The sequence below is a fragment of the Somniosus microcephalus genome, chromosome 11 (genome assembly GCF_052327205.1).
Source record: "Somniosus microcephalus isolate GS21.2 chromosome 11, FLI_Smic_1.0, whole genome shotgun sequence".
Lineage (NCBI taxonomy): Eukaryota > Metazoa > Chordata > Chondrichthyes > Squaliformes > Somniosidae > Somniosus > Somniosus microcephalus.
In genome coordinates, this window is record NC_140997.1 from 205799194 (window position 1) to 205821465 (window position 22272).

General features: G+C 45.4%; 1 protein-coding gene and 1 long non-coding RNA gene across 3 annotated transcripts in view; one reads left to right on the plus strand and one right to left on the minus strand.

The window, feature by feature from the left end:
* Positions 1 to 2483: 2483 nt before the first annotated feature.
* Positions 2484 to 15362, minus strand: LOC147111152 (uncharacterized). The gene is made up of 3 exons (XR_015080052.1): positions 14911 to 15362; positions 14049 to 14124; positions 2484 to 2943 (listed from the first exon to the last, which is right to left on the minus strand). It is a non-coding gene; the product is annotated as an uncharacterized LOC147111152 (long non-coding RNA).
* Positions 15264 to 22272, plus strand: part of vgll4b (vestigial-like family member 4b) — a 148040-nt gene continuing 141031 nt past the window's right edge. Inside the window, exons 1-2 of one of the 2 annotated variants that reach the window (XM_086001764.1) lie at positions 15348 to 15432; positions 15711 to 15808. In XM_086001764.1, coding sequence (XP_085857890.1) covers positions 15745 to 15808 — 64 coding nt within the window. In that variant the 5' untranslated portion in view covers positions 15348 to 15432; positions 15711 to 15744. Of the gene's footprint in view, positions 15433 to 15710; positions 15809 to 22272 lie in introns of both variants that reach the window. The other variant, XM_086001767.1, reaches the window with a different exon arrangement.

Here is a 22272-nt window from a genome sequence, read left to right on the forward strand (position 1 = left end):
TTAAATGTATATATTTAGGGTAGTATGCTACTCTGGCCTTGTCCTTGATTCTTCATCTGGAAGATATAGCCCTGTGTTTAATTTTTCAAATGGAATTTTATTTTACAAATAATCTTTTTAACTTACACTGGGCTCCCAACTTCAGCAATTCTATGGGTTGTTTCAGGGAGTAGTGCGAGTGTTGTGGAATGAAGTAAAGCAACAAAATGTCATCTTTATTTATATAGCCTGGAAATGGCAAGAAGATGGCAGCAGTGATTGGGAAACATGGTGATCTTAAATAATGTTTTAAAATTACAACCTGTAATTTTCAGACTGTCTCCTCCTGTTGAACTCCGAACAGTACTAACATTTTCTGACTTCTTATTGTATTTGTACAGCCATCTCTTTCAGCTGTGGCTCAGCTGATAGCAGAGTCAGAAGGTTGTGAGTTCAAGACCCACTCCATGGGGCTTGAGCACATTAAGCTAGGCTGACACTGCAGTGCAGTGCTGAGGGAGTGCTGCACTGTCGAAGGTGCCGTCTTTTGGATGAGACGTTAAACCGAGGCCCCGTCTGCTCTCTCAGGTGGATGTAAAAGATCTCATGGCACTATTTCGAAGAAGAGCAGGGGAGTTATCCCCGGGGTCCTGGCCAATATTTATCCCTCAACCAACATAACAATAACAGATTAACTGGTCATTATCACGTTGCTGTTTGTGGGAGGTTGTTGTGCGCAAATTGGCTGCCACGTTTCCCAGTGACTACACTCCAAAAAGTACTTCATTGGCTGTAAAGCGCTTTGAGACGTCTGGTGGTTGTGAAAGGCGCTGTATAAATGCAAGTCTTTTTTTCTTCTTTAACAGTGTTTCGGATTAGAATTGTCAGTACTGTCAATGTCAGGGTTTTCTCATTGTTTCTGAGGTAATATATCTGATATCATTGCCTGATCCTGAAACATTCCTTTAAAGAGTTGTGGTCTTACTTCTTTTATCTCTATTGATTGGGTACGTGAAGCCAATCTCTGGAGGAAGGAAGATGAGGAATATGAAAAGGAGGTATTTGAAATTAATATTCATCAGGAATGATAAAGGGTCCAGCTCTGAAATGTCAACTCATCTGTTCTCGCCACAGATGCTGCCTGACTTGCTGCGTGTTTCGAGCACTTTTTGTTTTAGAAACAGAAATAGGCCCTGCTGTCATTTTTACAAGGAAGACTTTCTGAGCAGTTTCAAAATGTGATCTTCATAAGGAAGCTTTTATATGAAAACTGTGCATTGTAAATGGTTCTAAGTAGCTTCATTTCTAAAAACTGCGTCAGACTTGCGTTTCTGCCGCCATCTTTCATGTGGCAGGCGATTCTAAACTGTTACCATGACTGACAAGGGCATGGGGCCAATTTTGGCCCTAACAGATACTCTCATTGGCTATAGTATTCAAACACGGTATTATTGAACTGGACCCAACTCAATAAAATAGGTACTCTGAAACCAAGCTCCTCTTCAATTCAGAGTTGAAAGTAGCCATGCTAAATCCCCGGCACCTTTTTTGCTTCCTTACAAAATCATCAGCTTAGGGAGTCATAACTAATAGCACACATAACAAATCATGCATAGCATTGAGACAGTTATGAAATTCATAGTTCCTACCATTGTAACAAAGGGTAGTCAATACTCTGGAGAAAATTAACAAATACATTTGGCTTTGCAGAAGCTATGATACCCTGTACCAGCTTAACTGCCCTCCCTATTACAAAAGCCAAGCAGTTATATTTTTGGTTCCAAGTGTGCGATTTCAGGTCTGAGACACTAATACATATGGCTAAAGGAAATAGATGTTGTAAACAGGAAAGGCAGGACAGTAATACTAATATCCACAGTTGAATGTTGTTGTGTTAATCCCTTGATACCTTTTTCCTTCCTTACAAGTCAAATCATCAGTATCGAGGGAGTCATGATTAGCAACGCACATAACAAATCATATATAGCACTGAGACATTATGAAATTCTTAGGTCCTACCACTGCGATAAAAGGGTAGTTAATACTCTGATGCAAAATAATAAATATAATTAGCTTCAAAGAGGCCATGATACCAGTCACAACTTATCCTAACCCCATTATAAAAGTCAAGGAATTGTATTTTTGTTTCTGAGTATCTGATTTCGGCTCTGGGATGCCACTACATACAGGAATAGATGTTGCAAACAGGAAAGACAGGACATTAATACTGATATTATAAACCATAATTATGATCAGTTAAAGAATAAACATTAATGTGGTATCCTGTAATGTACAGGTTCTAAATAACGTCCTAAGTCTTCTGCCATATCTTTTCAGCTATTTTGCATGAGCATGGGTGGTGTAGGGGGTGGCGCATACGCCCAGTCAGTTATGCCCCTGACTGTTGGTGAGCGGTTCGAATCGCTCCCACGCCCTTGGGTTCTAGACACCGGACTTAGGTGCAGGTGGCGATACAGAAAACTCGAGTAGACAAGCGGTTCGGTGTAAGAAAACCACGATTTTATTGAAACAAGAATAAAAACACAGTCTTATGAGAAATGTACTGGAAAACAATTACAGGCATAAACAAAATAACTATACATATACAGGGAATGGGGAACACACGGCACATCGAGGGAAAACAAACTACATTAACAATTCCCTTATCCTTATCCCATCCCTATACCTAACTAGATTAAGCTAAGAGGGGCCAGGAATTCATGCTCACCGAGTCAAAATCTGCAGAGTTCAAACGGTTGTGGGGTTTGGGGTTCGCTCTTTGTGCTCTCTGGGGCCTGCCGTCGTCATGGGCTCCTGATAGAGATCCACAGAGAGGTCCACCCATGATTGGGCGCAAATGTTAGGGGATGCAGGAATCATCTTAGTTCAGCAGGATTTAAAGGCCTGCTGTTTCTCCTGGAAACCCGATCATCTATGGAGTTTCTCAAACGTTTGTAGCTGCAGCTGGAGGAAGAGGAAGAACAATAATGACAACAGCAACAACAACAAGACTACACTGAGTAGGAGTTCAATGATGAATCTGGAGACAAGGAACAGAGCAGGGAAGTATTGGAAGGTTTTAAGAAATGACCTCAAAAGCACAATGGGATGCCCCTCAACCAAGTTCGCTGATGGGGAGCTGGAAGTGCTCTTTCAGGAAGCCGGGAAGAGGAGGGAAACCCCTTTTGTGGGACAGTGAAAGAGGTTGTGTGAGCTTGGTGATGGAAACACACTGGAGGCAGGTGTCACAAGCTGTGACACCTCTGGGACCTCTTGGTCAGTGGTTCAGAGCCACAAACAATGTAATGACCTGATGAGGATAGACAATTTAAGACTGACCACTTGAAGTTCAACATAAACATTTGTGCCACCGACTCCTCTCTACTCAGCCACTTAATACTTCAGAGCTCTTGAAGATTTCTCAATATTTTCTCAAGTTCCTCATTATCTTATTCACCCTGAGGTACAGGCCAATTGTCTCACAGACCTGCGTGCATGCTCCTATTTGAAAGTGTCTGGTCACATTATGGATTACAACCACCCTTACTCACTCACTTGACTGATCAGCGTGTCCAACATTGCAGTACTTGCAGATGGGATGAAACACCATTGGGCCGTATTTTCCGATCGAAGGCTTCCCACGTGCGGAGGCCTCCGATCTGGAAAAAATCTACGCACTTACCTGAGGGCTCCCGAGGTCCGTATAGTTCCGTTCTTGGGCCTCTCCAACTCCAAGTGCGCAGGGCCCACGTATCCAAGAGGCACATGCAGTTCGCAGGCGTCCCTGGGATCACGTGGGCCATGGGGAGCCAATCAAAGAAGAGAATCTCCCTTCATACACTTGCTAGACCTGTCAAATATATGAATGGAGATCACCCCAAAAACACTTTAAAACATTAAATAAATTTTTTAAAAAACACATTTTTAAAATTAGTTGAAATTACAATAAATTAAATACTTCAAACAAAAATTTAGTTTTTTGAAAAAAATAATTAAAGTTTTTTACAGGGCTAAAAATAAACTTACCTTTTTTAAAAGTATTTTTAAATGATAAATGAGTGAAATTTTTTTTTTTTAAACTTTTTTTCAAATCTTATGCTGGTAAAAGCAGGCCTTACACCTGCTTTTACCAGACATAAGATTTCTAAGGATTTTCTGCGGGCGGAGGTTCTCCAGAAAGCAGAACTCTCCGCCTGCAGAGGCCCTTCTCCAGGACAGGCGGAGGATCTGTCAAGAGCATTCTTAACAGATCGGAAATACCGGTTTTCAGCGCATGCGCTTCGCATGCCTGAAACTGGCATTTCCAATGTCCCTACGGGTGTGTACACAGCGCGTACCCACCCGTAGGCATCGGAATATCCGGCCCATTGTGTCTCTCACACTTCCTACATTACACTTGCAGAAAAAAGTGGCTCATCTTTTTGAGGACCGGATTGCAACTAGGGGTGGATAAGCTAACCTATTAGCTCTAACCTCCCCTTCGGGAGGAACCCATAGAGATTCTGTGAAGTCCATGGATGAAGAACAACAACTTGCATTTATGTAGCACCTTTAACGTAGTAAATCATCCCAAGGCGCTTCACAGGACCTTTATCAAACAATAATTTGACACCGAGCCACATAAGGAGATATTGGAAATAACAACAGAAAATGCTGGAAATATTCAGCAGGCCAGGCAGCATCCGTGGAGAGAGAAACAGAGTTAACGTTTCAGGTCTGGGACCCTTCATCAGAACTGGAAAAAACTGGAAATGTAACAGATATTAAACAGGTGCAGAGACAGGGCGGGGGACGTTTAGGAGGGGAGGAAGGAATCGAAAGAACATGCTCCCACAGCTACCTGGACTACACTTCCTCCCACCCCGCTTCCTGTAAGGACTCTATTCCATTCTCCCAGTTTCTCCGTTTCCGCCAATTCTGTTCTGACCATGCCACCTTCCATACCAGTGCTTCCGACATGTCTTCCTTTTTCCTCAACTGAGGATTCCCCTCTACTGTGGTTGACACGGCCCTTGACCGTGTCCGTTCCATTTCCCGCACTTCTGCTCTCACCCCTTCCCCTCCCTCCCAGAACCACGATAGGGTTCCCCTTGTCCTCACCTTTCACCCCACCAGCCTCCACATTCAACGGATCATCCTCTGCCATTTCCGCCACCTCCAACTTGATCCCACCACCAAATACATCTTCCCCTCACCTCCCCTTTCAGCATTCCGAAGGGACCGCTCCCTCTGCGACACTCTGGTCCACTCCTCAATCACCCCTAACAGCCCTTCTCCTTCACCTGGCACCTTCCCGTGCAAGCGCAGGAGATGCAACACATGCCCTTTTATCCCCTCCCTTCCCACTGTCCAGGGTCCCAAACACCCCTTCCAGGTGAAACAGCGATTTACTTGTACTTCTTGCAATTTAATATACTGTATTCGCTGCTCACGATGCGGTCTCCTCTACATTGGGGAGACCAAACGCAGATTGGGCGACCGCTTTGCGGAACACCTCCATTCAGTCCATAAGGGTGACCCTGAGCTTCTGGTCGCCTGTCACTTTAATTCTCCGCTTCACTCCCACTCTGATCTCTCTGTCCTCGGCCTATTACATTGTTCCAATGAAGCTCAACGTAAGCTCGAGGAACAGCACCTCATCTTTCGATTAGGCACTTTACAGCCTTCTGGACTCAACATAGAGTTCAACAATTTCAGATAATAATGCTGCCTGGCCTGCTGAGTATTTCCAGCATTTTCTGTTGTTATTTCAGATTTCCAGCATCTGCAGTATTTTGCTATTGTATAAGGAGATATTGGGACAGCTTGGTCAAAGAGGTAGATTTTAAGGAGTGTCTTAAAGGAAGAGAGAGAGTTAGTGAGGCGGAGAGGTATAGGGAGGGAATTCCAGAACTTAGACCCTAGGCAGCTGAAAGCATGGTTACCAATGGTACCAATCGGGGATGCGCAAGAGACTAGAATTGGAGAAGCACAGAGATCTCGGAGGGTTACCTTTACATAAACTTGTGTTCTTCCAAAACTCTGCTGCCCGTATCTTAATTCACACCAAGTCTCATTCACCCAACACCCCTGTGCTTGCTGACCTACAAGGGCTCATGGGGTTGGGGGTAATTTATTAATTAGCATGGATAGAGGATTGGTTAAAGGACAGAAAACAGGGAGCAGGAATAAAAGGGTCATTTTCAGGTTGGCAGGCTGTTACTAGTGGGGTGCCGCAAAGATCAGTGCTGGGGCCTCAGCTATTTACAATCTGTATTAATGACTTAGAATGATGAAGGGATTTAGTGTAATGCACCCAAGTTTGCTGAAGATACAAAGCTAGGTGGGAAAGTAAGCTGTGAGGAGAACACAAAGGGCAAAGGGATATAGACAGGTTAAGTGAGTGGGCAAGAAGGTGGTATATGGAGTATAATGTGTGGAAATGTGAGGTTATTTACTTTGGTAGGAAGAATACAGAAATAGAATATTTTTTAAAAGGTGAGAAACTATTTAATGTTGGTGTTCAGAGGGATTTATGTGTCCTTGTACACAAAACACAGAAAGTTAACATGCAAGGACAGCAAGCAATTAGGAAGACAAATGGTATGTCGGCCTTTATTGCAAGGGGTTGGAGTACAAGAGTAAGGAAGTTTTGCTGCAATTGTACACGGCTTTGGAGAGCCCACACCTGGAGCACTGTGCACAGTTTTGATCTCTGTACCTAAGGAAGGATATACTTGCCTTAGAGGGGGTGCAATGAAGGTTCACTAGATTGATCCCTGGGATGAGAAGGTTGTCCTACAAGGAGAGATTGAGTAGATTGGGCCTATACTCTCTGGAGTTTAGAAGAATGAGAGGTGATGTTATTGAAACATAAGATTCTGAGAGGCTGTTTCTCTTGGCTGGAGAGTCTAGAACTAGGGGTCGTAGTCTTAGGATAAGGGGTTGGCCATTTAGGACTGAGATGAGGAGAAGTTTCTTCACTCAGAAGATTGTGAATCTTTGGATTTCTCTACCCCAGAGGGCTGTGGATGCTCAGTCATTGAGTATATGTAAGGCTGAGATAGATAGATTTTTGGACTCTAAGGGAATCAAGGGATATGGGAATTGGGCGGGAAAGTGGAGTTGAGGTTGAAGATCAGCCATGATCTTATTGAATGGCGGAGCAGGCTTGGGGGAGCCATATGGCCTACTCTGGCTCCTATTTCTTATGTTCTTATACACTGGCTCCCGGTCTGACAACACCTCAATTTTAAAATCCTCATCCTTGTTTTCAAATCCCTCCCTATCTCTGTAACCTCGTTCAACCCTGCAAACCTTTGAGATCTCTGCACTCCTCCAATTCTGGCCTCTTGTGCATTTAATCGCTCCACCATTGGAGGCCGTGCTTTCAGCTGTCTTGGCCCTAAGCTCTGGAATTCCCTCCCTAAACCTCTCTGGCTCTCTACCTCTATCCCCTCCTTTAAGATGCTTCTTTAAACCTACCTATTTGAACAAGTTTTGGGTCATCTGTCCTGATCTCGCCTGTGGCTCAGTGGCAAAGATGTTTTAATGAATAATACTCCTGTTAAGCACCTTGGGAGGTTTTGCTACATTAAAGGCGCTATATAAATGCAAGTTGTTGTTGTTGGTTGTAAGGCCGGAGGAGGTTACAGAGTTAGGGAGGGGTGAGGCCATGGAGGGATTTGAACACAAGGATGAGAATTTTAAATTCGAGAAGTTGCCGAACCGAGAGCCAATCTAGGTCAACGAGCACAGGGGTGATGGGTGAACAGAACTTGTTAGGATGCGGGCAGCAGAGTTTTGAAGGCATAGAACATGAAGTGCAAGGGCAGGTGCGAATTGACGATTTGTCGAAGTACTCCCAGGCTCTGGTGCCACTTATACAGATTTAAAATGCAAACTTCACAGCAGAATTAAGCTCTTGTCATATTGTGAAAATTAGTAGATTGCCTCCATTTTCCCTTTTTTGCTCTACATCACCTGGAGTTACAAGAGGCAGTGGGGAGGATGAGGAAGATGAGCAGGCAGGGCCATCTCAGTCCTAAATGGCCAACCCCTTATCCTAAGACTACGGCCCCTAGTTCTAGACTCTCCAGCCAAGAGAAACTACCATCATGTGCTCTCTCCTTGCCAAGTATCAGCCCAGAGACACATACTCAGGGGCTTCCAGGTAGTTTTTCCTTCCTATCCGCTGTGCTTTGCACTTGCCTGTATTAAATTTCATCAGTCATTGTTCTGCCCACTTACATATTTTGTCCAGCTCACTCTGCATTTTCTGAGCTGCCTCCTCCAATTCCATTGCCCCTCCTGGTTTGGTATCAATGGCCCGAATTTTGCGTTGATAATAACAGTGAGGCTAACAACGCTAACCATTATTATGGAGTAAATTGGACAGCAACTTGCAGAGTCCGTACATGCGCAGTTAAATGCGGAAATCAGGAAGTTTCAGTCTGCGTTACCCTGCTCCTCCACAGGCAGCACTATAACAGTACCTCGCTGAGAGATTTGGCATTGAAATCTGTGTTAAGGGCATGATGTTGCTGTACTTACTCACGAGTTATCCACTAAACACGGCAGAAAAAGTTAGGGCTTGTGCATTCAAGTGTAAGTGAATTTTTAATGGTGTGCTAACTCATAATTACTGCCAAACAACCTCTCTGGCCCTGAAAATTTAACTTTACAAGTATGGAGTCTCATTCCTTCAGAATTTAATTCGTGTTGGAGATTTAAAAAAATGTTTCTATTACTTTTACTTTCTGTCTCTTTTATCTCTCTCTCTCTTAATCCCATCCTTCTTTCCCTCTCTTTATCTTGCTTTCTGTACATGATTTTACATTGAATTAAATATTCTAACTTACACTTCCTGGTTTAGACTCCGTGTGCCTCAGTAAGAATATTTCAATTTGATTGGTTGAAGAGTCACGCTGTTGCTTTCTCTACTCACACATGCCACAGATCGCCTGTAGAGGGCGCTGCACTGGATCAGATGCCAGATGACCGCAAGGTGCCACTCAAAAACCCGCTTAAAGTCTGTGGGCAGCTGTCAACGTGATAAACGTCGAGCGTCGTTCCTTCACGGCTGACTGCAAAATCCAGACCATTATCTGCTAATTTAACTACATTGTGTTAAGTTTCTGAATCCAGGTCATTTGTGTAAATTAGAAACAGTAGTGTTCCCAATACTAAGCCCTGGGGCATCCAATGCAGCAACCCCTATCCCCCGATATCGCTCCTCTAATGACTATTTGTTGTTTACTTCATCCAATTTCTTATCTATTCCCAGGATTTACCTGAAATTCCCACAGCTTTGAGTTTAACTAATATCCTTTCATGTGGAAGTTTGTTAAATGTCTTTTGGAAGTCTAGGTACACTATGCCTTTTCTTAATTCTAGATATGCTATGTTGTAGGGCTTCCCACACTTCACCTAGGATTGATTTCCTCAAACTGTGAGGAAAGGGTTAATCAGACTGAGTGTGCTAATGTAAGACTACTATTGATTTTTCTTTATATTGTAGTAATGTTAGCTTTTAGTCTTTGTTTCTTAAGTGGGGAAGTATTTTAAAGTAGTGACTATTGAACTTTTGATCTGAGACTGACAGTACAACTCTGGAAGATTTTACTTAAAGAGGGAACTTAATTAAAGGTGTGCCACTGCACACTGGTTCCTAAATTTCAGGGAGCTCTAATCACTAATAATGGGTACATGGAAAAGAGATAGTCTTGCAGAAGGAAAAGTGAGAGAGGAAGTATTAAGGGGTTTAGCAGCTTTAAAAGTGGATAAATCCCCAGGCCCGGATGAAATGTATCTCAGGCTGTTAAGCGAAGCAAAAGAGGAAGTAGCAGAGGGCCTGACCATCATTTTTCAATCCTCTCTGGCTTCAGGTGTGATGCCGGAGGACTGGAGGACTGCTAATGTGGTACCCTTGTTTAAAAAGGGAGAAAAGGATAGACCGAGTAATTACAGGCCAGTCAGCCGAACCTCGGTGGTGGGAAAATTATTGCAAAGAATTCTGAAGGACAGGATAAATCTTCATTTAGAAAGACACAGATTAATCAAGGATTTGTTAAGGGAAGGTCGTGTCTGACAAACTTGATTGAATTTTTTGAGGAGGTAACAAGGAAGGTAGATGAGGGTAGTGCATTTGATGTAGTGTATATGGACTTTAGCAAGGCTTTTGATAAGGTTCCACATGGCAGACTGGTCACAAAGTTAAAAGCCCATGGGATCCAGGGCAAAGTGTCAAGTTGGATTCAAAACTGGCTCGGAGACAAGAAGCAGAGGGTAATGGTTGATGGGTGTTTTTGTGACTGGAAGGCTGTTTCCAGTGGGGTTCCGCAGGGCTCATTACTAGGTCCCTTGCTTTTTGTGGTATATATCAATGATCTAGACTTGAATATAGGGGGTATGATTAAGAAGTTTGCAGATGATACTAAAATCGGCTGTGTGGTTGATACCGAAGAAGGAAGCTGTAGACTGCAGGAAGATATCAATAAATTCGTCAGGTGGACAGAACAGTGGCAAATGGAATTCAATCCGGAGAAGTGTGAGATAATGCATTTGGGGAGGGCTAAAAAGGAAAGGGAATACACATTAAATGGTAAGACACTGAGTAGTGTAGAGGAACAAAAGGACCTTGGAGTGCATGTCCACAGATCCCTGAAGGTAGCAGGCCAGGTAGATAAGGTGTTTAAGAAGGCATATGGAATGCTTGCCTTTATTAGCCGTGGCATAGAATACAAGAGCAGGGGGTTATGCTTCAACTGTATAAAACACTAGTTAGGCCTCAGCTAGAGTACTGCGTGCAGTTCTGGTCACCACATTACAGGAAAGATGTGATTGCACTAGAGAGGGTATAGAGGAGATTTACAAGGATGTTGCTGAGAGTAGAGAATCTTAGCTATGAGGAAACACTGGATAGGCTGGGTCTGTTTTCCTTGGAACAGAGGAGGCTGAGGGGAGACCTTATTGAGGTGTATAAAATTATGAGGGGCATAAAGTGGATAGAAAGGACCTATTTCCCTTAGCAGAGGGGTCAAAAACCAGGGGGCACAGATTTAACATAATTGGGGGAAGGTTTAGAGGGGATTTGAGGGAAATTTCTTCACCCAGAGGGTTGTGGGGGTCTGGAACTCACTGCTTGAAAGGGTGGTAGAGGCAGGAACCCTCACCACATTTAAAAAGTACTTGGATGTGCACTTGGGATGCTCTAACCTGCAGGGCTACGGACCAAGAGCTGGGAAGTGGGATTAGGCTGGATAGCTCTTTGTTGGCCGGCGAGTACACGATGGGCCGAAATGGCCTCCTTCCATGCTGTAACTTTCTATGATTCTATGATCTGGGTAAATATTATCTTTCTAATTGGGGTTTCTGTAGAATGGTACAAGGCGGCAATATTGGGAAGACCGAAGCCATTGTTTTCAGTCCCCGCCACAAACTCCGTTCCCTAGCCACTGACTCCATCCCTCTCTAACATCTGTCTGAGGCTGAGCCACACTGTTCTCAACCTTGGTGTCATATTTGATCCTGAAATGAGCTTCCGACCACATATCCGCAGCATAACTAAGACCGCCTATTTCCACCTCGGTAACATCGCCCGTCTCCGCCCTTGCCTCAGCTCATCCGCGGGTGAAACCCTCATCCATGCCTTTAGAGTCATAGGCCTAGAAATTCACTGGCGCCCGCCGCAAATTCAGTTTCAGCGCCCCAGACGGAAGCGTGGCGCTACTCGAGGCGCCCCGCATCCCTCTTGGGGTGCTGCAACTGAAGTTCACAGCGCAACGTGCCGCAGCGCCACACGCTGCGGCACGGCGCGCTGCGGTACTGCAGGCCTTCCTCCCCTTCTTAAACGGGAGGGGCCTGCTGCAGCGCGTTCGAAGAGCGCGAGTGCCGGCAAAAGAGCCCGGCACCGAGGAGAAGTGCCGGGCTCTTGGGACACAGCCGGGGACGGTGGCGCGGAGAGGTGCTGGCAGGAGGCCAGCAAAAAAAATGGCCGCCCCGCACCTCAGCGCCTCTACCGCCGCAGGTAGGCCCCCCTGAACCGGTCGCAAATTGCGACCAGCGTTAAAGCAGGGGGCGCTACCAAATTTCGCGATCGGGGCGGTAGCGGGGCGCTGCGCACACCGATGACATCATTGGTAGCGGCGCAGCGCTAACGGCTAGCGCCGCCATTAGCGTCCCGCTAAATTTAGCGGGAGGCGTGGCCAGTGGCGTAAAACCCACTAAGTGCCCTCTTTGGGCGCTAACGGGTGGCACAGCCCACTGAATTTCTAGTCCATAGAGTCATACAGCACAGAAAGAGGCCCTTCGGCCCATCGTGTCCGCGCCAGCCATCAAGCCCTGTCTATTCTAATCCCATTTTCCAGCACTTGGTCTGTAGCCTTGTATGCTATGGCATTTCAGGTGCTCATCTAGATGCTTCTTAAATGTTGTGAGGGTCCCTGCCTCTACCACCCTTTCAGGCAGTGAGTTCCAGATTCCAACCACCCTCTGGGTGAAAAAGTTTTTCCTCAAATCCCCTCTAAACCTCCTGCCCCTTACCTTGAAACTATGCCCCCTGGTTATTGACCCCTCTACTAAGGGGAAAAGTTCCTTTCTATCTACCCCCCTCATAATTTTGTACACCTCAATCAGGTCCCCCCTCAGCCTTCTCTGCTCTAAGGGAAACAACCCCAGCCTGTCCAGTCTCTCTTCATAGCTGAAGCGCTCCAGCCCAGGTAACATCCTGGTGAATCTCCTCTGCACCCTCTCCAATGCAATCACATCCCTCCTGTAGTGTGGCGACCAGAACTGCACACAGTATTCCAGCTGTGGCCTAACTAGCGTTTTGTACAGCTCCATCATAACCTCCCTGCTCTTATATTCTATGCCTCAGCTAATGAAGGCAAGTATCCCATATGCCTTTTTAAGCACCTTATCTACCTGTCCTGCTGCCTTCAGGACTTTTACCTATAGACGACTATTCCAATGCACTCCTGGCTGGCCTCCCACATTCTACCCTATGTAATCTTGAAGTCATCCAAAACTTGGCTGCCCGTGCCCTAACTCGCACCAAGTCCTGTTCACCCATCTCCCCTGTGCTCGCTGACCTACATTGGCTCCCCGTTAAGCAATGCCTCGATTTCAAAATTTTCATCCTTGTTTTCAAATCCCTCCATGGCCTTGCTGCTCCCTATCTCTGTAATCTCCTTCAGCCCCACAACCGCCGCCCCCCCCCCCCCCCCCCGAGATATCTGCACTCCTCTAATTCTGCCCTCTTGAGCATCCCTGATTATAATCGCTCAACCATTGGTAGTCGTGCCTTATGTTGCCTAGGCCCTAAGCTCTGGAATTCCCTTCCTAAACCTCTACACTTCTCTTTCCTCCTTTAAGATGCTCCATAAAACCTACCTCTTTGACCAAGCTTTTGGTCATCTGCCCTAATTTCCCCTTATGTGGTTCAGTGTCAATAATACTCCTGTGTAGCACCTTGGGATGTTTTACTACGTTAAAGGCGCTATATAAATACAAGTTGTTGCTGTAGTAATTCATCTACTCTAATTCACCCTCCTTTGAGTGTCAGCTGTGGCTCGGTTGGCAGCACCCTCACCGCTGAGTCAGAAGGTTGTGGGTTCAAGTCCCACTCCTGGGACTTGAGCACATACAGCTGGCTGTGCAGGGCAGTGCTGAGGGAGTGCTGCACTGTCGGAAGTGCCGTCTTTTGGATGAGACGCTAAACTGAGGCCCCATCTGCTCTCAGGTGGATGTAAAAGATCCCATGGCACTATTTCGAAGAAGAGCAGGGGAGTTATCCCCAGCGTTCTGCCCAATATTTATCCCTCAACCAACATAACAAAAAGAGATTATCTGGTCATTATCACATTGCTGTTTGTGGGAGCTTGCTGTGCGCAAATTGGCTGCCGTGTTTCCCACATTACAACAGTGACTCCACTTCAAAAGTACTTCATTGGCTGTAAAATGCTTTGAGACGTCCGGTGGTCGTGAAAGGCGCTATACAAATGCAAGTCTTCCTTTTTTTCCTCAGTCATTCCTCTATTTCTTTCTTAATCCTTAAACCTTAGTGAATGGTGAGATGAACAGTGTATTACCTTAACCAATAAGCTCCCAGATGCCCTCGCTGCACCGTTATCAGCTCCAGCAAGTTACGGCAGAAAAGAAATTGAGCTGTAGGTTGTAAAAAAGTGAAACTAACAGGGCACGCCATGAGATTTCCCACTCCAGCAAGACAGATCCAATATAAAAATTATAGACAATTTGTGATTGTATACATTACCAGCCTACTCAGCCTACCCACAATTGGCAGGCTTCAGTGTTGGAGATTCATTTTTAAAGAGTTGTAAAAATTATGTATTTTTGAATTGACTCTATTTTATAACACTACCATAATATTGGGGATTCAATCAGCGTTAAAATGACTACATTCCTTTGTAAGTGGCACTCTTGCCTGTGTGAGAAGGTTGTGGGTTCGAGCTACTCCAGAAACTGGAGTACCTAATCTAGGCTGACACTTCAGTGTAGCACTAAGGGAGTGCTGGACCGTCAGAGGTGCTATCACTCACACGAGACATTAAACTGAGGCCCCGCCTGGCCACTCGGTGGATGCAAGCGATTTCTTGGCACGATTTAAAGAGCAGGGGAGATGTCCTAGCCAATATTTATCCTTCAATCACTAAAACATGAGTCTCATTGTTGTTTGTTGTATGCACATAGGCTGCTATGTTTCCCGACATTACAACAGTAACTACACGTCATTGATCTGGGATATGATGAAAAGGGCAAGTTGGACCCCTCCCTCCCCGTCAATGCAATGGCACTAGGCATTGAGTCTTCATAAAAGCGAAGTTATGCACCTTTGAAACTGTTCAAAAACATATCTGAATATCATATCTGACCTTAAGATATTTTTGGCTTGCAAGGCCCTTTTGAAAAATGACACTCTAAATCGAATACCTTTTAACCATTGGATGAGTGAAATAGTACATCGGTCGCAAAGTAAGATATTAACAAGAGGCATAAGCATTGGCCAGGAATCCGTACCCTCTCCAGAAGTGGACCATCTTTACTTTACTGCAATCATTTTCATGCAGCTTCACAATTAATGCAAAATACTGAACGGAACTCGGGAGAAATCTCGAAAGGAAAGCTGCTGGAAAAATAACCCGACTATTATTATGACCTTCCTCCCTCCCTCGGGAAAGCCAGCATCCCGAGAAACGCCCACTGTGCCGAGGTTAAGGTTAGGTTTAGCAGTTGCAGCCACTTCCGCATCGTCCCACTGGCTCTACCTGAGGATATGACGCCCGGCGGATATTAGCATAATTTATTCCGAGTTTGGTGTTGCTCTGAGCCAATGATGTTGTGTCACTTTCACCACCTGCCATGAGAGAATTCTATCATTCTTTACATTCTTCCGCCTCAGTGTATCTACTTCACAGCGGCTTACAGCCAAAGAGGCGCTGCCACCAAACACAGGTAAATAACACTGCGACCAGTCATTTCAAATAACACAAGTGGATATCACTTTTATATTCAAAATTTCAAGTGTACGGCTGTAATTGGTAATAATGCGGGGTTATATTTATTTTGGATTTAAAGGCTGCCTCCTTTAATATGTTACAGTAGAGGATTTGGTTACTATGTGTCTCTGTTTGGGTGATGTCGCGTTCTTGTTCAAAAAAAGAATGAAGCCCAAGTTTCTTCATCTGATGTGGTACAGGCAGTGTGTTCTGTTTTTGCGTTCATTCTTTCAGGCTGCAGAGATATATATGCACATATATTTAAAGAATGGAGACTCCCTTGGATGTCTTGTCCCGAGCAGCATCTTTAGTGCACGCTGATGACGAAAAACGTAAGTATGGTAATGAGAGGATTGCAGTTTCTCATTAGGAATTAATAACAAGCGACCTGACTTAAGGGGAACCAGAGTAAAACTTCCACACAAGTGCCTCCGGGCTAAATGATTCCCATAGTTAAAAGCAGAAGAAAAAAGAAAGAAAAGCTGATGATCCCTTGGTACAGAGATTTTTTTTTAATGGCTTTGCTCAGTATATTAATTTAATGCTTGGGACTCGAGGGTTACAATACGAAACTGCTTTGCAGTGTATTATGTTAGAGTTTCCTCCTCCCCTCCCCTTCTAGAGTTGTTGTAATGCAGTGGTTTTGAGAAATGTATGCTGCCAGTCCGGGATTGTTTACCAGCAGTTGCCTCTTCTGTTCTCTGGATAGCATGCTTTATTGCAGTGTGCACTTTCTGTTGTGGAATGTCACTTTCAATTGTCTGTGACAAGTTCTACCAATCGTTGAGTTTATTAACGCGGGAACTGGATCAGCTTCGGACGTGTTTGAAATGTTTTATTGCCGAAATGTTATCGCAGAGTCTAAAACAATTCGCTTTCATTTGCCAAAGGACACCACATTTGAAACTAGGTGTCCGTTTGAGAACTGGTAAACAAATGAGCTCCAACGTCTTTTTGTTTTGGGTGCAGAGGGGAGGAGAGGAATTAATTTGCTTTAATTCCAAATTAAAGCAATCAAAACCGCGGAAAGTCTAAGGTTTTAGACAGACGCTTGCTTGCATTGTTCTGGTTCCCGAAGGAGACGGAAAGGGCACCAGTGTAGAAACTCCCCCCGCCCCTTTATTGTTTGCACATCAGCGACTTCCCAAGGACCTTTATATGACTTGCAAGGGGATACAATGAAATGATGTAATTTCTGTCCAATCGCCTCTCCGTCTCAATGGGTTTCAGCGCGGCTGTCAGTTTCAGAGAAGGGCATTAAAGGTGGAACGTTCTGCAGTGTGACCAGCTCATCACCCCGACCGATAACACGTGACCACATTGGGATTTCAGACCCTCCCCCGGTGTCAATTTTTATTTATGTTTTAGTCGATTTCTTCATTGCTGCACTCTTGCAAATATGTGCAGATGTTATGATCTGTAAATATTTTACACATGCACGCGTTTCACATTGACTGTCAGTGTGGCAGCGCTAGCCCCCAATAAGCAATGTTTTCAGTCCAAATCTCCGCAGCCAAGTCCTGACATTATTCGGTGGACTTCCAAACATTGGATAAAGACCGACAACTTGTGTGCAGGCGTTAACCAGCAGCTGCGCGACCGGGAATGTGGGTCTTGCACGGGTTTGGTGCCATTTCGGTGCAGGCGCGGGTAGGGGGTTTATGTTTGGGGGCAAAAATTGCTTAATCCTGAGACTAGCGATTGGAATCATCTGACTAATTTCCCTTCAGTTCTCCTGTATACAAGACAGTGCCTTTCCTAGCATAACTCTCACCCAGCCGACTTCAAACGTTTCCAAAAATTGCCCCCCCCCCCGGGCCTGTTATGGTCTACCGGGTTAGCTGGAAGCAATGATGCAACTCTTTCAAAAGGGTTTTTTATCAAACAATTTCATAATCCAACCAGGCAGCTCATTAGAGAACGCCCCCAATTACCCTTATTGAGGTCTTGGAGTGGCTGGAGCTCTCTAAAGAAGTCTCTAAAATCAAAATGAATCACTCTATTCTCTGCCAAGGGGGCCGTGTTTCTGAGATCACTCCACTCGCCTCCATTTATTGTAGCTGATGTCAATGACCTGACAGCTTAGTCACATGGTTAAAGTACCAAGGCTTTCAAGCTGGTATCTCTTGATGTAAAGATAATAACGTCTGGGATACATTTACATGAGCCATTTATTTTGTGGCTTAAGAGGACCAGGTCAATAAAGGTATATGGTAAGAAATGCTCTTACCAGTCCCAGCCATCGACTTCTAACTTCAAGCGCTCAGTTACAAGGTTTGGTCACCATGAACAAACCTTGTAACCGAGTGCTTGAAATTAAAGTCAATTACTCTAAGTATGAATTATGTCAATTGAGAGTATGATCAGGCTTATCCCTGCTGTCAACTGACACATGGTCAAAGGGCTTGTTGCATACATGCCAACCATAAGTGTTTTGGGGCTGTGTCAGTGTTTGCTATAAAATAACTGCCTTGAACCAGGCTCTCTCACCTCAGTACTGCTGCTCCACTCTTCTATTCCCCCCCCCCCTTCCTACCCGAGTCATTGCTGCCTTTCCTGCTCCCCCAAGTCTACATGGTAATGGACCAGACTGGGGTTCCTCTTTCCTCAACATTGTTAATGGCAGAGATCCTGGTCAAGTATATTGTAGGTGGGAATGCTTGCAAGAGCAGGAGTTCCCTCCTACAGTAAACAGTGGCTGAAATCGCTGCTTCTAGGGCAGGAGCAACATTGAAGAGAGAGGGACCTCAGTCTGATCCTTTGCCAACCCACAAATTGGGTGGGAACAGTGGGCGGTGGGGGCAATGGATGCCAATGAAGGGGGCAATGAAGTGGCAGAAACTGGGAGTGGGGCTTTTGGAGGGTGGAGGAAGATAATTGCTGTCATTAACTGAGGGTGAGTGGGGAAAGAGTGCCAGCCCTATTGAGTAGGGAGGGGAAGAAGAGTGCCAATATTAAGAGTGGGGGCAGGAGAAGAATGCCAGCTTGAATGACGGGTGTGAAAGATGGGGGGGGGGAACAAATGTGCCAGTATGATTGATTTGGCAGGGTTGGAGAAGAGCTGAGCAGTTTACATACTGGTGTCAGTGATTAGCATGCAGGTAAGGATGTGGTTTGGTAACCTAGGACATACTTTACAAACTGAAGTTCCTGAGATAATCAGATTTTTGTGCTTTTCTGTATTTGTTGACTTACTAGCATGTCATTCCTGTTAATTTACGAATAAAATTCTACCATGATAACTCCATTTCCTTTGGATAGCTGACGCTGTCTATCAGAAGTTCTTGGGTGTGTGTCAATTTTTGTAGAGGCCTGAAGGATAACAGTAAAACCTTAATATTTCCTTATGCATTGCAAGTATAGCCACTCAAAATTGGAAGGTCAAATTTAATCTCCTGCAAGCTGTTAATCTGCCATGATCCTTATGCATTTTTGTTTAATATAATGTTGCCCTCTCCTCGCTACTCCTTGGCTGAAGTCCTGGTCTACAGGTGCTCATTCTTTGTGTATGAGCTGATTCTTGGGACAGTGCGTGCCATGAGTACTTCATGGTAAGGTGCAGACCCTTCTACCTGCCTCGGGAATTCACGGCTGTTATCATCACTGCGGTCTACATCCCACCACACGCTAATGCCAAACTAGCACTGAGGGACCTCTACAGGGCCTTCAGCGAACAACAAACTGCGCACCCAGACGGAGCTTTTATCGCCGCGGGAGACTTCAACCACATAAACCTAAAAACTGTACTACCAAAATTCCACCAGAATGTTTTCTGCCCCACAAGAGGGGAGAACACACTGGATCAAGTCTACACGAGCATTGTAGATGCTTATAAGGCCATTCCCTGCCCCCACCTTGGGAAGTCTGACCACCTCTCCCTGTTTCTAGCCCCGGCATACAAACCGCTCATCAAAAGAGTGAGAACATCAGTGAGATCAGTGAAAGTATGGCCAGAGGGGGCAGTCTCGGAGCTTCAGGATTGCTTTGAACGCACTGATTGGGGCATGTTTGTCCATAATGACATAGAGGAATACACATCCACAGTGCTATTCTACATTAACAGTTGTGTCGAGGTCGTCACGACCCATAAAAATATCAGGACATACCCCAACCAGAAACCCTGGATGAACGGAGAGGTCCGTTTGCTGTTGAAAGTACGCGACGCAGCATTTTAATCTGGCGACGCGGCGGCTTACAGTGCAGCTAGGACCAACCTAAAAAAGGGTATCAGGACTGCCAAAAGGAAACAGACACTGCGGATAGAGGATCATTTCCACAACAACTCGGACCCCCGGCGCATGTGGCAAGGTATCCAGTCCATCACTGACTACAAGAGCAAAAACACCAGCCCCCCGGTTAGAGATGCCTCCCTTCTGGAGGAGCTTAACAACTTCTACGCTCGCTTCGACAGGGACAACAGGGAGCCGGCTACCAAAGCCTTGCCACCCCCGGAAGACCAGGTGCTCACTCTGTCGACCTCCGACATAAGGGGTGTTCTACGCGGAGTGAGCACACGAAAGGCTGCTGGACTGGATAGCATCCCTGGACGGGTACTCAAGGAATGTGCTGATCAGCTGGCTGATGTCTTCACCGCCATCTTCAATCTGTCATTGGCCCAGGCAGTAGTCCCTACATGCTTCAAGACCGCTACCATTATTCCTGTGCCAAAACAAATGGCTGTGACGTGCCTGAACGACTATCGACCTGTCGCACTCACACCCATCATAATGAAGTGTTTCGAGAGACTGGTCCTGGCTCACATCAAAGCCAGTGTTCCCACCTCTCTCGACCAACACCAGTTTGCCTATCGTGCAAACAGATCAACGGAGGATGCAATCACAACCGCTCTACACTCTGCACTGAATCACTTAGATGGTAAAGAGACCTACATCAGAATGCTGTTCATAGACTACAGCTCAGCATTCAACACCATCGTCCCCAACAAGCTGGCCACCAAACTCCACACTCTAGGCCTGAACACTTCCCTCTGCAACTGGACCCTGGACTTCCTAACAAACAGACCCCAGTCTGTCAAATTAGGTAACCACACCTCCTCCTCCCCCCCCGCCCCCCGACCCTGAACACGGGGGCCCCACAAGGATGTGTGCTGAGCCCCCTCCTCTACTCCCTCTTCACCCACGACTGTGTGGCTGTTCATGGTCCCAACACCATCATCAAGTTTGCGGATGATACCACGGTAGTAGGCCAGATCACCAACAACGATGAGTCAGCCTACAGGGAGGAGGTCCCGCATCTCGTGAAGTGGTACGCCGATAACAACCTGGCCCTTAACATCAAGAAAACCAAAGAAATCATTGTGGACTTCAGGAAGTCTAAAGGCGGAAGTCACACCCCCATCCACATCAATGGGGCTGTGGTGGAAAGGGTGGACAGCTTTAAGTTCCTTGGAGTCCACATCACCGGAAGACCTCTCCTGGTCCCTCAATACCTCCTCTCTGGTGAAGAAGGCCCAGCAGCGCCTATATTTCCTAAGGAGGCTGAAGGGATGTAACCTGTCACCCCTGATCCTCTCTAACTTTTACCGCTGCACAATAGAGAGCATCCTGACAAACTGTATCACAGTATGGTATGGCAGCTGTAGCTACTATGACCGGAAAGCCCTGCAGCGGGTAGTCAAAACTGCCCAACGCATTACCGGCACCCGGCTACCGACCATAGAGCACATATACCAGAAACGCTGTTTACGGTGGTCACGGTCCATCATCAAAGACCCTACCCACCCCAGCCACAGTCTGTTCGCCCTCCTGCCATCTGGGAGACGCTACAGATGCATTCGCACCCGTACGACCAGATTTAGGAACAGCTTCTTTCCCAGGGCTGTCATCCTACTGAACTCCACAAATAAACTCTAAAGCCTGCACATCTGCAATGCACTTTATTATGGTTATGTTTGTTAAAGTATTACAAGCCAAATATATGTTGAATGTTTAAATGTCTTAATCTAAATGTACACTCTCGGGAGCCGCAAGCCTACATTTCGTTGTACTGCACCTGTGCACTAACAATGACAATAAAGTTGATTATGATTATGACTGTGGGGCCATGAGAACTGCACCTGGTGCTCTCTACATGAACGCTTCCGGCAGGGATTCCTGGATAACAACCAGGACCGGAGATCTTGACCAAATTTATTGGTCTTTTCCTCGTGACCTCGAAATAGTGAAACCAGCAGTTTCTCTACTGTCCCACTTGCATGTAAAACTACCAGGACTCACTTAGACTGGCTGATTGAGAAGACCTGTTTTTAGTGGCCACAGTCGCACAGGCCTCGCGCAATATAAAAGCAGCTACCAGCTGTACTGGGCTCCACTGAGTAGTGTGAAGACCAACTGTTTAATTGAGAGTAATTATCAAGACTGGCTTCCCACAATTAATTTAGTAAAACCTCCTCCCTTAACCCAACAGTCCATTTATAGACCTATATTTTAATGGCTGTCTGTACTATAGAGTACAGATGTACAGAGACCAGTTTCAATGCGGCAAACCACATTAAGCTAACCAAAGAAAGAGCAGTCCTGTTACATACACATTATACAGATGGTGTAAATAGATAGAATACAGTACTTCTCTCCATGTATCTGTGGTTCTTCTCTCCATGTATCTGTGGTTTGGTTCCAATTAATTTCAAAGTGTCGGAGGTTTTGTTTATCATAGTTTTATATACGCTTAATAAATGACAAAGAGGCATATATAGAAGTTAAGAAATCCAAAATACATTGGTTTAATTTTGCCTAAACAGTGAATTATTTGACTAAAGGTGAAGGGAGAAAGAGGA